We start from the raw sequence: 15,340 nt of genomic DNA, 5'->3' as shown, positions 1-15,340 counted from the left end.
AGAGTGTCAGAAAACCTGAGCACAAGGTGTCTTATTCATAAAGCAGCAGCAGAAGTGTATTCAGTTGCTCTAACAGATTTACAGCCCCCAGTGGTTTCAATTAGCTTTGAAACTAGAAGATTACTCCAGACTTCATACTTTTTATGGATGCAGCAGAATTCCTTTTTTGTCTAATTCTACCTGATGTGGAAGACCAGAGCCCAATCTTCAGCCTCCACAGCAATTACAACATTTAGAGTAGAGCAGCCCCTGCTGGGCAGGTGGCAATGGTTTAATGAGATCACAGCTCTTAGAAGGCTCAGAACAGAAAGTTGTACACACACAGAAGTGTGTATTTCAAACACATTCCCCTTCCACTGGCTCATGCATTCACCCAACAATTACTTATAAGATCCTTCTCAGATGACTGATGCATTTGACAAGAGCTGGACACTAATCACTGTTCTTCCAGTCAAAGGGAGGGAGGAGACACGGATGGACAGGATGTAACACGGACAACATGTCAGCTGAATGAAGTCTGCTTTAACCAAGAAGCTCTCAAAACTTCAATTCAGGAAGAGAAGAGGTGGTACAGTCTTGAACCCTCCTCATGTCAAATGCCTCTTAAGTGATCTGACATAAAGACCTCCCCTCCACAACTACTGTACATTCAATCATTCTAGAGAGTAACACAAATGAAATGTTATTGCTTTCCTGTATTAGTCACTCATTCCTCTTCTAAAACACTGCACGAGTCCCCCTGAACTTCAGTGTCGTCTTCTCTGGATGACTAACTTCTGCAAAGCAGTTCAGTCTCTGTTCTTGAGGAAAATCGCCTTTCAACTACAACCAAAACACAATTTTTTACTTACATAGAGCAATGTAAGTAAAATTTCCCTACTGCTTTCAAATTCTAATCGAAATTTTTCAAATATTTGATGTTGCAGACTTGGAAGCAGCTGACTACTTTCCTCTCCCATCAACAGGTCTTTGGAAGTATGCTGGATTTCACCAGGTAAGGCTCTACACACTACTGAAACCACTAGCAATGAAACTTTGGTTAAAGATTCCTAGAAGCCGCCAAAGTTTCAGTTGTAACACAATAAATACCATTCTGCAGAGTCCTGTAAGCTAAATGAACATTTTAGGAGGAATTACGAAATGGTAAGAAGAGTCCTTGGTCAGTTCAAGTGCAACAGTACTACATTTTTGAGGAATACACAACTGTCCCACACAATCCCATGTGACTAACCATTAGAAGTGACTAGTATTTCTACATCTTGAGGTGAACAAAGAGTCAAGAGGTTAGACTACAATTCACTTTGTGTCTTGGTATAATTATACAAGAGATCAAAGAGGTCTCAGGAAAGAAAGAGTCATGCAATCTCAGTTATGGAGCCAATAGCTGTGACTCCATAATCCTTGTCAAAAAGACTGTACATATGGCACATCTGGTTCTAATCTAGGATTAGAAATGCATCCTTCCATATTACCAAAAGTTCATATTTTAAAGGGACTTTAATGTAGCTGTCACAGTGTGCTTGTGACAGGATGACAATTAAAGTAAATCAATTAGCAGGCTATATATGCATACAGATACATCGGGCAATAAACTGCATATATTTTTCAAACATTCAGAAATGGCTCTATCAGGATGACAGTAAAAAGCCTCATGGAAACAGTTTTTAAGCATACTTAAACCTACTTACAGTTTTGTCAGGTACTAAAACTGTAGACTAATTTTTAGTTAATGCCTTGCTAATTGCTGAGCTATCATGAGAAGGACACCTTGAGTAAGAAGAGAAATACTGGTCTGCTGTTATTCCAGCTGAGCACACCTCATGGAACTGAAAACTGAAGAGTTTCATGTATAGCAAAGTATCTTTCACATTTTTTTTTTCTTTTCAAAAAAAGCAAACTCTCTTTGGAGGAAAACACCTTTCACAAAGCTAAAGTCAGAATTTCTGACCTTTAACTCCTGCGTTTTAAACCTATGTTTAGTTTGATGAGTTGAGATTCTTTCCTGGAAAATACATATGTGAAAGGCAGAACATACTCACAAAAATGAGGATAATAAAAAATTACTTAAAAGCACACGTGTTTACTCTATGCACGTGTCATACATGTATATACCATTATTTATGAGAACTTCTTTCTTTGAAGACATTGTCTCCAAGTCAAGCACAATAAAAATCACTTTAACCAACCATATCTAAGTTGAACATGAAGTGATTATGTTCATCAGTTACAAACATGTCGTTATCTTACCCCATTCATCTTACTTCTAGTGACTCCCAAACAATTTACTTTCCTCCATATACAGAACTCTTAGAATCTAAAAGATTATCTTTCTCCATACTATACATCTTATACACACTTTAACACCCCACCTAAAATTAAATACTCTGCACTTCCGAGTTAATTTTTCTAAGACACAAGAAGATCAGGCTTCTGACAATAAAACTGGTAGTTAACAATATGCAGAGCCTGCAGGAGGTTTGGTGGCCCGTCTCCGTTTGTGCTTTCAGAGCCACATTACTTGCTGGGAAGCACAGATTCCAATCTCCCCATCTCTCAGGTTACTTTTCCACAGATGAAGCTTTCAGGGCTTGATCCAAAGCTCAGGGAAGTTAATGGGAGTCTTTCAGTAAACACCAATAAGCTCTAGATCATACCTTTAAACACCATGAGGATCATATCTAAGAATTGTTGTTTGTGTACCTCCCATGATGCCTTTTTGTTTAAAGAGACAACATTTAACAAAAAAAAAAAAAAAGCAAGAACTTAGACCATTTCTCCAGCCCAGCTTTACAAGGGAGGACTGGAGGAAAGGGTGGAAAGTCACCAGTGTGGTAACAGTCAGGAGAACTGACATGTGCAGTAACTCCTATGGAGAAAGTCAGCCATGCATTATTAGCAAAGAACAAATAAATAACAATACACTCTTCAGAGACTTCTCTTTTCCTGAATTTCTCTGCCAAAATGCCACAGTCAAACTTGTGCACCAATCAGGATTCACAAGCTCGCACACACTGGCAGGGCACTGGGCTTCTCCCACAGATTCTGTTTGCTCCCCTTTATGCGGGATTTTTTTCTAACGGCACTGCCCAAATGCTACCAGATAGGTCCACTTACTCCTCTGGCTTTTGTACCAGCACCAAGTTTGTGCTGCAGCTCCTAACTTCATCAAAGGACTGAAGAAAACCACCCACGGGGCAGCCTCTTGGAGCACCATTAGGGCAAAGAAAGCCCGGCCTTTGCACAACCGACCCTTGGGAGGGAGAGAGGGATGTAGAAAGAGCTTTTGGGTTTTCCAATTTCAAAAAGAAGGGGCGGGGTGGGGATAGGGGCGAGGGGGTGGGGGCAGCGAGGAAGCTGACATACCCTGGCGCTGGAAATCCTGCAAACAGCCCGGTGCTGGCAGCCGTGCTGGAGTCCCGAACTGCTGCCTCCGGAGTATTTCTGCTTCACCATCCAGTCCTCTAGCCCTTTGCGAGCCAGAGAGGCGTTCACCGCAAAACTATCACCTAGGAAAGAGAAGACAATGCCGCCGCTGAGCCGCCTGCAGAGCCCGCCAGGCCCCCGTGGCCAGCCCCGCGGCCGGAGCCGAGGCCGGGCTTGGAGCCGGGACGGACTGGGGCGGGCAGGCAGAGAGCAAAGGCGGAAAGTTCAGGGAAGAGGGCAGGGGTATGGGGAGAGCAACCCGGACCAGGGCAAGGCGTTCAAAGTTACTAGCAGTAAGGAGCCATCCCTACCTTCTGGACTTTCTCTGGGTTTACAAACGGCAGCTAGGCAGATCCAGAGGAGATGTGTGGGAGAAATAATAAAGGGAGATCATTAAACACCGATATAAAATCACAGCAACACACCGAGTAAAATCCAAGGGGAAGGGGCTAAGGAAGTAGCAAGTGAAAGGAACTAACCATGTTTCGAGTGAAGTTTCCCCATCTCTCTGCATTGATCTGCAATTACGATTCATTTGACTGTTTTCAGAAGGGTCAGATTCGCTTGTTGTTATTTTTGTAGATACATAAAATCCCAGCGTGTTTAGAAATCCATGTGCTCCGCTTCTCCCTGCGAACGCACAAGCGAGATCAAATCTCAGTTCCTCTCCTGCAGCACGGTCCAGCGTCCCCCTCTCCGCTCCAGTCTTCCTCCTCTCTCCTCTCTTTCCCAAAGACAGAGGCGGTTACAAAAGACCTTACTTCACCCACCGGGGAACATGATTGACACCTCATTGAGATTAGACCACTTGCAGGCAGCCTCCGCCTTCCCATTGGGCCGCGGCGGCAGATGAAAGGAGCGAGGGAGCCTTTTGGAGGCTCAGGGAGGAAAGGGGGGGGGGGGAAGAGAGAGAGAAAGAAGAAAAGAAAAAGGAGCAGCCGGGGCGCGTTTCACTTCCAGCCAGGAGCCAGGCACGGGCAGCCAGGCTCTCTGCGCAGCCCCGGGCAGACAATGCGCCGCGCTGCCCGCCGCCCTTGCCCCCACCTTGCCCGCCCGCGGAGCTCCGCGCTGCTGCCGGCTCCCGGCCGGGCTGCCGCTGCCGCCACCAGACCCTGCCCCGTCCTGGTCGGCTCGGCCCGGAGCAGTCCCGCTTTGCGCAAAACCCCACGGGCAGCCGAGCTGCCGAGTGCCTTTTGCACGCCCGCGGGGGCCGCCCCCTTTATTGGTGGACACATGGGCTGGCTGGTCTCCCTGCTGGCCCGGGCTCCGGATCTGCCGTTCGGCTGCCCCGTCGAGATGCAGAAGGGGTGTGGGCGCTGGGAACCCCGCACGCCCGCAGTGATGCTCGCAAACCGCCTGCCACCGCCCCTGGTTCTCGGAGCCGTGATGAGGAGCTCCGGAGCCCGGCGCGTCCGTCCCTAGCAGTATCTTGCCTGCGAAGGGAGGCAGCACGTCTGGAAAACCAGTTGTTGTACTGATTTAGTCCTGCAAACTGTTTTCAGGGGCATCTCTGCGCACGCAGTGATCCCGCTGAAATGAGTGCCAAAATGAAGTTCTCAGGGTCAGATCCGGAACCTACTCTTAGTGATTCAAAATGTTGGCAGCAAGAAAATAAAATCTGTATCAGCTTTTTTTTTTTATTATTATTATTTATGAATTGGGTAGCTGAGTTTTAAAAAGAATCTCCCCTCCACCAGTTTATGAATGGTGTATTTTTTACATACAGAGTAAACTAAAAGGAAAGTTGCTGTTTCATAAAGACAGTTCTCACAGTCATTAAAAATTTGTTTCCTTCCTCTGGCTGGTCATTATTTTTCTGTTTATGAAAATCACATCTCCCTTGAGATCCTTGTAGTTCAAGTAGGAGAGATAAAAGGGAGTGCATAGTAGATTGAGAACAAGAAAAAAAAGGAAGGCTTCTGAGAATTTTACTGAAGAAACTACCAGTCAAACTATGTAAGGATTGACCCAGATGGGCCTGGTCCAAAAACTTCAAGGCCCTGTCTGTGCTTTCAAATCCATACATTTCAAGCACAGAGAGGAAAGAGTTAGACTTGGGAGCTCATCTGAAAAAAAGATTCAAAGCATATGTAGTCACACTTCTGTGGGGAATTGGGATGGGGAGAGGAGGGTCAGGCTTAGAGCTCATTTTCAGAAGGAATTCCAAAGCACATGGATGTAGCAAAGGTCTGGTATGAAACGACTGCACAGCACAGCCAGTGGAAAGCCATTAAATGAACCATTTAAAGCCAAATTGTTCTTTGGATGACTGCAAAGTCATTTCTCACATTATTTCAACTATTTAACTGTCTAGCAAAGAAAAGACATGTTGTGAAATGCAGCCATTGCAACAGCATCAATTGCTTGTCAAATAGCTAATAAAGTGCATCTTTGTGAATTCTCTTTTTTATGTATTTTAATAATTTATTTGGCCCATTTTTTATGTTGTGTATTTAAAGTGACACATTTGTTCCTTTGAAGATTGCCTCATTTTGGGGAGAAGAAAGTGGGGAAGAAAGTGATTTTGTTGAAGTGGCTCCTTGGGGCAGGAGCCTCACCTAGACTGTGAAAACTTTTAAAAACTCTCTGATGCATATTAAGAATTTCCAAATTGTAACACTGATTTTATTTTCTCCTCAGCTTGGTGTATACTCAAGCACCCTTTTTTAACTTGAACAGAAAATGTTTTATTTGGGCTATCACTTACCTTCACTGGTTACCAGAAAATAAGAACACCTTACCAGAAGTGCCCCCCAAAGGGGATGGATTTAGTAATTAATTTTGTGAAATGCTGCCCACATTATTCAGCTATTGGGAGAAAAATGAGGCCATAAAATGTCATGAGTTCAGAAGATCTGAACAAGGAACTTCAGGAAGAAGTCCTTGCTTTCACAGTGGATTACAGAGGTCCACTTGTGTCTTGCGTTTGTAACACAGTCACTGTTGTGCAGTATCCCTTTCATATATGCAACGTTTGTTAGAGTTTGGAGCAAGCCCTTTTTTTTTTTTTTACAGGCAATGACGTACCCTGCAAAACAAAAGTTTTCACAGGAGACCAAATCTGACAAAATAATCCCAAATGTCAGTAACTGACCCCATGTACCATCAGATTCATGACTGCAATAGAAGCTGGTTATATTACACTAAGTAAGAACCACAACTGCACTTATTTCTTTCTCCACCTGGGAGTTTAAGCTATTCTTAAAAGGCCAAATCTTCAGATTCTTACCATGGTTTTCCTCAGACAAATCACAGTGTATTTCAGGAGTATTTAGCATGGTGTAACAACTAAACAGGGACCTCAGGATTTGACTCAGTAGAATTATAATGATGTTTAAAACTACAGGGACCTTCAAGCACACAAAGCCTTTTGTTTTTCCTTCCATGGAGCCAGAAGTGTGTTAAGTAGTGACGTCTAGTAAAATATCAGAGTATAGTACACCATTCATAAAACTGTAGTAATGATTAAAGGGTCTCTAATTCAACCCAGTGACCCTAATGGAATTCTTTAAGTTTGAAATCCATGACGTAGAGTATTATTCATTACCCTTTCATTAGTGATGACTACGCTTTACTTTTTCAGAGGGTGCAAAACTCTTTTGAACTTTGGTATTCTATAAACTAGTCGATGACAGGAAATAAATGTATCTTAGCCAAGGAACAAGTGAATAAGACCACTATGGGAATTAATTTTCAATATTCAAAAGCATAGTAAAATTAACAACAACACTTAAAATAGCACTTAGATTGAGAAGAATCCTGTGTGTACCAGTGAAGGTTGTTCTACTGTCGTGACAGAGTGGAATACTTCTATGCAATGATATCGGCCAAAACAACACATCTGGTTTCATTCTCTATTTACATATTATCTATAGAACAGTGGGCAAAAATAAATGCTAGCCTAGTGTATGGTAAAATAAAACAGCATTGAAAAAGTTCAGATTCAACACGTACCTAAAGATAACCAAACATGGTATAAGGCTGCATGAAAGCAAGTGTCCTAAAACCAGTTGTTTAGAGGCTCCTTGTTATGCAGGCTTCACTGACACACTCAGAAAGTCCATGCAGCCAGTGGAGAAGGCCCAGCCCTGCACAGCACATAAGCCATGTGCCAGAACCACTGACACACATGGCAGAGTAGGACTTTGCTTGGTGCCTGAGCACCAAGCATCTCCTCTGCAGGCTGCTCTTTCATACATGCAGGAGTAGGAGGGCAAATATATGACAGATAAAAGAATCACACTGACTTTCCTGTCTGGGTAATAGGGCAAGTGGTAGAATACTGCTTTTAAGTTCTTAAGCTTTATCTCCTTCCTTTTCTTCCCTGCTCCTGCCATGTTCCCATCCAGCTAAAGATGAAAGAAGACTGACATTGGCCTCCCAAGGTCTCAGATGGGTGCTTCCACCTGGAGTGGCATGCAGGTCTTGCTAGACCATCTCCAGCAGAAGTGAGAGTTGAACTGCTTTTTAAAGTGGAAAAAAATACATAATTCTCAAAAAACTGTGCACATACAGGCAATAAATTGGAAACTGTGATGCTGCTCCTCCTATGAATTAAATAATCTATGTCTATATTTTAGAGAAGTGTTTTAAGAAAAGGCTGCTTAGTTGTGAAAGGAAAAACATTTAACTATATGTTTCTAAAGATTCTTATGGTACTCAGCACCATTGTCAGAGACAACTTGAAATATAGATAATCTTTTAATATTTTCAGGATCCAACTGATACAGAATTTTGAACCCAGTTGCTCTCAAAATCACAAAGAGGGTCACAAACCACACCCAGCCTCCCTTTCAACCACCTTCTAATCACTCCCCTTTTACTCCATCAAAGAACTGCCCACAGCAATGATACCTCTTCAAGAATTGCTTCAAGAATTGCTTCAAGAATTACTATCCTGCTGATGAATTTAGGGTCACAAACCTCATCTTAGAAGTATGATTGATCCTTTTAATAGCATTTAAATTTTGTTTTGGTGACCATACAAGTGCTTTGATCGTTCATTCCCACAAATGGGCTGCCTGTCACAAGACACTGTTTCAGCTTTCGGGTCTTTGTCTTTGGTACCTATGGTCTTGGCAGTTTTTCCAGCATTTTTCCCTGAGGCATTTTTGCAATCTGGCACATCAGCAGCTACTAGCTTTAGCAACTTTGCAGCCTTGGCTTATTGCCTCAAAGCTTTGGCATGAGTCTGCACTGTGGCATCCTTTCAACTCCAAACCTACTTGCTTTGCAGGTTTTCTTTGGTGGTTTTTTTTTTTTTTTTTTTTTTACGATGTCAGCAACTGCCCTGACCCTAAGGGGAAGAGAGACTGATCAGCAAGTTCAAACAGTATCTGTGGAAGATGTCTATCACAAATGAACGCATTCACTACATCACTTAGCCTTCTGAGTAACCATGCCAGATATTGCACGTGCTTAGGTAACATGAGAAATTTTTCCAGGCCTTCTTCAAGATTATCCCTGCATTTCTTTTGAGAGCCTGTGATGATCAGATGGAGAAAACCCTGGCGAGACTCATAATTCTGCACTGTTCAAACACTGTATCTCCATACTCCAGCAGATATAGTTTCCATCATCAAAGTATATTCCTCTTTTACAACTCTTCAAAGCCAAGACAACCCATCATATAGAGATAGCTGTTGAGTTTAAGGATTGGTAGTTCAGGGTGACAAGTGCTGATTCAGCAGATGAGCTGCTTCCCACAACGACCACCAGGAGACACGTAGGTTTGTACTTGTCTGCTTCAAATACTCTTTTTCAGCTAGTATCACATCTTGTTTGCATTGTATTCAGATAAATGAATCTACGAAGTCTTAAATTAGAAGAATCTACAATAAAGATACATAAGCTCATGCTAGGTTAACCTTTGTTCTCACTGTCTATTACTCTGCAAGTCCACATCAGCAGCTGCCTTCAATAAAGGACTGAGTTTTGGTGCAGCTGGAAGAAATGCTTTGTTGTTGTGATCTGCTAATTGTCACCTGTTTCGTCTTGCAACTTTTCTCTCAAAGTTGCATAGAGTTTGCATAGCCAACTCAATAATCCAGACTTGAGCTCATCAGAAAAGTGGAAAGGTGAAAAAAACAATATATGTTGCCTAAAAACAAGAGAAAAACTCTTGCTTCTTGTTGTGTATCTTTACAACCAAGGAAGCTGGACCAGGACTCTCACAGCAATTTAGAAGCAACTGGATTTGTCAGTAGATTTTGTGTTGGGCCTAGAATCTGTTTGCTTGGAATCTGACTGCAAATCAACCAGAAAGAATTCAAAGGACATACAGGAATTTTTTTGTCAAAGTTTCCCCACAGAAAACACAGTTTCTATCCAAATAAAATGAACTTGAAGTTTATTTACCAATCCAAAATACTGTGGATGTCTTTCATAAAAAAGGCAATCCTTGAGATATTTTAAAGTCTGATTTTTCTGACTGCTTTTTCCAGTGTGTATTTTGCTGAGAAGAAATTTGCGAACAACTCTAACAATATGCAGAGAAAGAGGAAATCTAACTTTTGCCAACATCATGTACAGTATGCTACACATAAAAAGAAAAGAAGCAAAGTAAAAAATAGTGCCATGACTTCAATAATCAGAACCTTTATTTTAACATCCAAGAAATTACAAGTAAGAAAGTTTTAATACAGGAGGAGATTGTTATTTGCATTTCCTAACAATAAGAATGGTTTATACTCCACCTGGTGTCTTTTCTCACATCATCTTTTATGGGCTTCTCTCAGTGACAAGTACCTTTGTACAAAGGTTTCCTCCCCCTTCTCCCCCTTCTCTGGTTCTAACTCTCTAGCAGTCTTCAGCATACAAACACAATGGAAGCATTGAAAGGAAGACAGTGGGACACCTCCTTTGATCTTGTGTTCTAATAACTTGTGTTATGTTTGTGTCCAAAAACAATGTTCCAAGGCTGTGAGGACTGCTGCTGCTGAAAAGAATACTCATCACAGGGGTGGTGGAATAGTTAAACTGTATTCAGGAGAGTAAAGTACTGGCCAGTAATGTAAACAGCAGACTGTAAACTCTGCTAAATGCTTTGATGACTGATGAGAGCCCCACTCCTGACAGCTGACAACACAGGTTACAGACAACAAAGTATGGCACTGAGGGTCACCATTAAATCATACAATTCCCTATTACATTTCATATCCATTTTAGAATACTCATTGCATGGAGACAAAAGAAATGTGTTGCATTAAAGCAAATGTCTACTATCAGATAAGCCAGCTGAGCTCCTCCACTTCACTATACTGCTGCTTGCTCATTGTTGTTGGAATTCTTTTAAACTACCAGAAGCTGGATTTTTGTTTTCACTTTTCATTTTGTACTTTGCTGTTGCTTTTCTTTCTAAGAAAATTATATGGAAAAATAACTGGCATGAGAACAGAATAAGACCAGTCAGACCTTACTCACAGAGCATACTGCTTGTGTAAAGTCACTTCTGATGAAATGGCAACCCACAGTGAAGAGTGGAGAAAGGAGAAAAAGTTGTTTGATCATCATATTATTGTTTACTGCCTAGTAAAGTTTTATGCATTTGGTTATACTCTCATATGCTGACAAAGCTGTGAACTTTGGAAAGAGAATGTAAGAATCAGGACCTGTGCCTGCATTTTGTAGTTAGGCTCCATCTCTGGAACCAGGAGATTTGAAACTACAGAATATGACAGACACCTAGGCCTGATTTTCAATACAATAGCCTTTGCAAAATTCTCATGAAACATGAAAGGCTTGAATTCAATGTGTGGTGGTTCAGCACAGCACTCCTATGTTTGCTTGTTTTTTTTAAAATAAGCATAAATTTTGTTGAAGTTCTGTAGATATAGTAAGCAGGGTTGGTGCTGTGCTTGTAAATAAGTAGGAACATAAGAGTTACCTGAAAAGGTAAAATTATCTACAAAGCTTTGTGTGAATTATAATGATTCTGAATTGTTTTGGCAAAGTCACACATAAGCATATCATACTGAGAAAGAAAACGTTGCTCTAAAAAATATGCCTGGGCCATATGTCACAGTACAAGTTTGGCACCAGTAGCTTGCCATGAGTATTTGTCACTCTAAAATAAAGTTGGCTAGAAAAGAATGCCACCTTCTGAAAATTAAGATAAGGCAAAATAAACCTTCAGGTCTATCTTTAAGTTATTTACACGTGGAATCTTTGGTTGCTACTGATTTTCCCCGCAGATACTCTGTGTACACAAAGCAATGATGTTGATGCAAGGCCTGTGATGCAGCAGACATACAGTTCTTGATAGAGGTGAGGAACAGTAGCAAAGATAACAGCCATTCTCCCTTTCAGTATGTGTGTTTCTGCTCCACTGGACTCAGAGCTTGATGTAGACTACAGCCAGTCTTGGTGATGGCTTACACAAGACTTAGAGAGCATATCTAAAGTGGTGACCACAACCACAGGTTCCCTGTAACGTCAGCCAAAGGGCACAGAAATCACAATCCTGGATCAATGGTCAGCATTTGTGCAGCTTACCAAAGTTGTTGGCTAAGCAATAGATCCATTTCAGATGTGGACCTGGAGAGGTGGAGGCACATAGCAGAAGTCAAGGGCACATTACCATTGCCCCACACCACACACACACACTCTCTCTCTCCAGGTGATGAGACAGACTGGTCCCTGTCTGCACTGAATTCCTTGCAAAGAAAACAGATATATTGGTTCAACCAGCACAGCACAAACAGCTTGAGCTACACGGCCCTCATTGTTTACCTCTCTTCTCTATGTTGTGCTGCAAAAAGCAGCTTCATCTTTCACAGAAAGAGTTGCCATTGGAATGGGCTGCCAAGGAAGGTGGTAGAGTCACCGTCCCTGGAATTGTTTAAAATAAGACTGGACGAGGCACTTAGTGCCATGGTTTAGTTGACTAGATGGTGTTGGGTGATAGGTTGGACTTGATGATCTCAAAGGTCTTTTCCAACCTGGTTAATTCTGTGATCTTCAAAATTCACTTCAAAATTTTTTCTTACAAGATTCATCCAATGGAACCACAAGACTTGCTTTATACAGATAAAAAACTATCACAAATGAGCTTTAATCCAAAGTCCTCTCCACCCCTAAAGGACGCATCTGAAGTCTTGACAGAAGAAATGACCAAGTAAACTCTTTGAAAATTTAATTTATACTTCTCTGATTTTCTTTTACCATTAACTGTGTTACAGGTCTTTGCATGTACCCAGCATGTTGCACATTGATCTAATTTGTGGTCTGTGCATGTGGCTCTTCGCTGTACTTCTGCACCATTTTCTTATGGCATTAATGACATAATTATTGCATTCAAATAGACTGAGCTTGTTTGAATGAAGTGAAGATAACCCATGGAGATCCGTTTTGCTGCTCTGCTCCACACTCCGTGTCCTTTTGCATTGTGTATTTTCAAATACATGACAGAAGCTACAGGAATTCTGGGATTTGCATAAAACGAACAAGGCCCCAGTTCTTCTCCTGGCATTCAGTAATTTTGCCATGGTGGTTTTGAACTAGTGCCAGACCACGTCTAACCAAGGCAGCATTTCTGCCAGCACCCTACAAAGGCAGGGTGCATCATAGCAGGCGTTCTGTTTTCCCTCTGTTTTGACAGCGGAAGGTCATGCAAGTGAAAGACCTCTGGTACGTTACCCACCCACCCTGTACTTCCTGACAGCATTACCTGCTGCCCTCACTTGTGAGACTGCATTGCAGCATCTTAAGGGAATCTTTCCCTATAGGACTCCATCAATATTTTGAGGCAGTTATAGGACTGTGGGTTGAATCACTGAGGCTAATACAACCTTCATGCACTAATAGCCCAGTCTCTTATTTATTTCAAGCAAATTTATATTTTTAAGAATACAAACAAACTCCTGAAAACACACTAGGTAGAATTCTTCTCCCTCTACAGTCAATGGAGAGAAACAAGCTGTTCATGTGACCTATCTTATATGTATATATTGAGACAAATAACTTTCTAAAAGTACCTATCAGGACATAATTTGTCTTTTTAATACAGACATTTAAAATAGGTCAGATGAAATGGATAGTACGCTGTCTTGGCTATAAGGAGTCACTTGAGTGACTAGATCAAGTGAAAATATTGTAGGCAGCTAAAGTTGGGTGAGATGTGTTCCACTCCCTGAACACAGTGTAAGACTTAAGGTTCCTTTTCCCTCTGCTCTCAAAGGGAGACATGATTTTTTTTAAACAGATAGATAATACTCCTACATACTACACACAGCAAAACATCTAGGAGATCAGAGGAAACTGCTGCTAAGCTGAACAAGGCTCAAGTGAACATGTATAACAGCCTGACATAGCACACCATTGTCATCATACCAAATGCAGTCAATGTGTTAGCTACATTTGTGTTAAGCCAGTTCCTGCATGTGTACTTGTGGCTCCTGTGCAATGCTTTAAGGTGTATTTTCTGTTTCTGCAAGGGCAGACAATACCACCATGGAAATTTTCAACAGTGTAAAAAACATTGTATCAATAAAAGCTTTTCTAATTGCTCTCATCTTAGGGGCTTCACTCTTCAGTCCTTCTATGCAGACAGGAATGGCACTGTTCAGCAACCAGACCAACCATTCCCATCAACCTCCAAAACAAAAAAACATGAAAGAACAGCTATGTCATCTCTAGTACTATGATATTCCTAACCAACTAAACACTGGGAGTATCTTAATTTACGTAGGCTCAAGGAAGGTAAGCCTTCTCAAACTCAAGAATTCCTTGAATAACAACTTGCTAGAGACCAAGAGATGATTGAGTGGAAGTATCATGATATTTTAACCCTATTATTATATTCTTCCCTAGGCATCTGCTTTGGTCCCTGTTAGAGATCAGTACGCTGTACAGCAATTCTTAAACCATCTACCATAAAAAATTAACTGGATCATAAGCATTTGAGACCATTTGGAGAAGATCAGTTAGTACTGTCCCCATGGAGAAGAGGAGGAAAATTCCTGCACTGAGTTCAGCTAAGCCACTGAGATGGTCTGGAGACTCCATACTGATTTCAAGAGACCCATGAGGTACAATTCATTCTCTTTGTCTGAGTAGCTGTACAATAATATCCACATTATTAAAATAAAATATTGTTTCATAAGACAGTTTCCTCATATGTTCTGAGTATTTCCTACTGAGAGTGGGAAGGCATTAATAAAACTGGATTTAAAATTCGACAAATCAGCATAAATCTCTATCCCTGCTATTGGATTACTGTTGAATACCCTATGGTTCTCCACAAATTCTCTTCTGTTGTCCAAACCAATGAGATGGATAATGTAACTTTTGTTTTTAAATTTTATATTCTTCTTACTATAAAGACTTATATTTTAATAACAAATCTTTCACACAATTGAAATATAAACTCAGAGTTATGGCACCCTGGCAAATAGTTAAGAAGTTTAAATATATCAGTCTTAAATCAAGTCAAACAGGATTAACAGCCTAAAATATAACATAGCCTCATCCTAGTCATTAATGGAAATATTAAACAGTACTTGTCTCCTGTATTGGTTCACTGGTAACTGGGCTCTAGCTGGACTTCATACTGCTGGTTACAAGACTGAGCCCAGCAGTTCAGGTAGTTTTCAGTCCACTTCCCCTTCCTCTCATCTAGACTGTACTTCTGTAGTTTGTCAGTAAGGATGTTAGATAAGGCAGTGTCAAAACCAGGCTTCTATAATAACAACAATAACCTATCAGGGGTTATTTCCCCCTGTTGTAAATCAGTGCAGACCACTCCCAGTCACCTTCTGTCCTTAGCATGCTCGGGAATGGTTTCCAGGATTGTTTGCTTCCCTGGGATTGAGGTGAAGCTGCCTGGCCTGTAATTTCTCAGATCCTCCTCTAACCTGCCTTGAAGATATGAGTCACATTTGCCTCAGGAACCTCCCCCAGTAGTCATGACCTTTCAGAG

General features: G+C 41.4%; 1 protein-coding gene across 1 annotated transcript in view; it reads right to left on the bottom strand.

The window, feature by feature from the left end:
* Positions 1 to 3,927, bottom strand: part of NKD1 (NKD inhibitor of WNT signaling pathway 1) — a 105,289-nt gene extending 101,362 nt beyond the window's left edge. The window contains exons 1-3 of the mRNA XM_054389837.1: positions 3,903 to 3,927; positions 3,735 to 3,767; positions 3,364 to 3,506 (exon numbers count right to left, since the gene is read on the bottom strand). Of these exons, the coding sequence (XP_054245812.1) occupies positions 3,364 to 3,506; positions 3,735 to 3,767; positions 3,903 to 3,927 (201 nt within the window). The remainder of the gene's footprint in view (positions 1 to 3,363; positions 3,507 to 3,734; positions 3,768 to 3,902) is intronic.
* Positions 3,928 to 15,340: the final 11,413 nt, after the last annotated feature.

The sequence above is a fragment of the Indicator indicator genome, chromosome 19 (genome assembly GCF_027791375.1).
Source record: "Indicator indicator isolate 239-I01 chromosome 19, UM_Iind_1.1, whole genome shotgun sequence".
Lineage (NCBI taxonomy): Eukaryota > Metazoa > Chordata > Aves > Piciformes > Indicatoridae > Indicator > Indicator indicator.
Note: the sequence above shows the minus strand (reverse complement) of the source record. Positions and strands in the feature narration are given on the sequence as shown.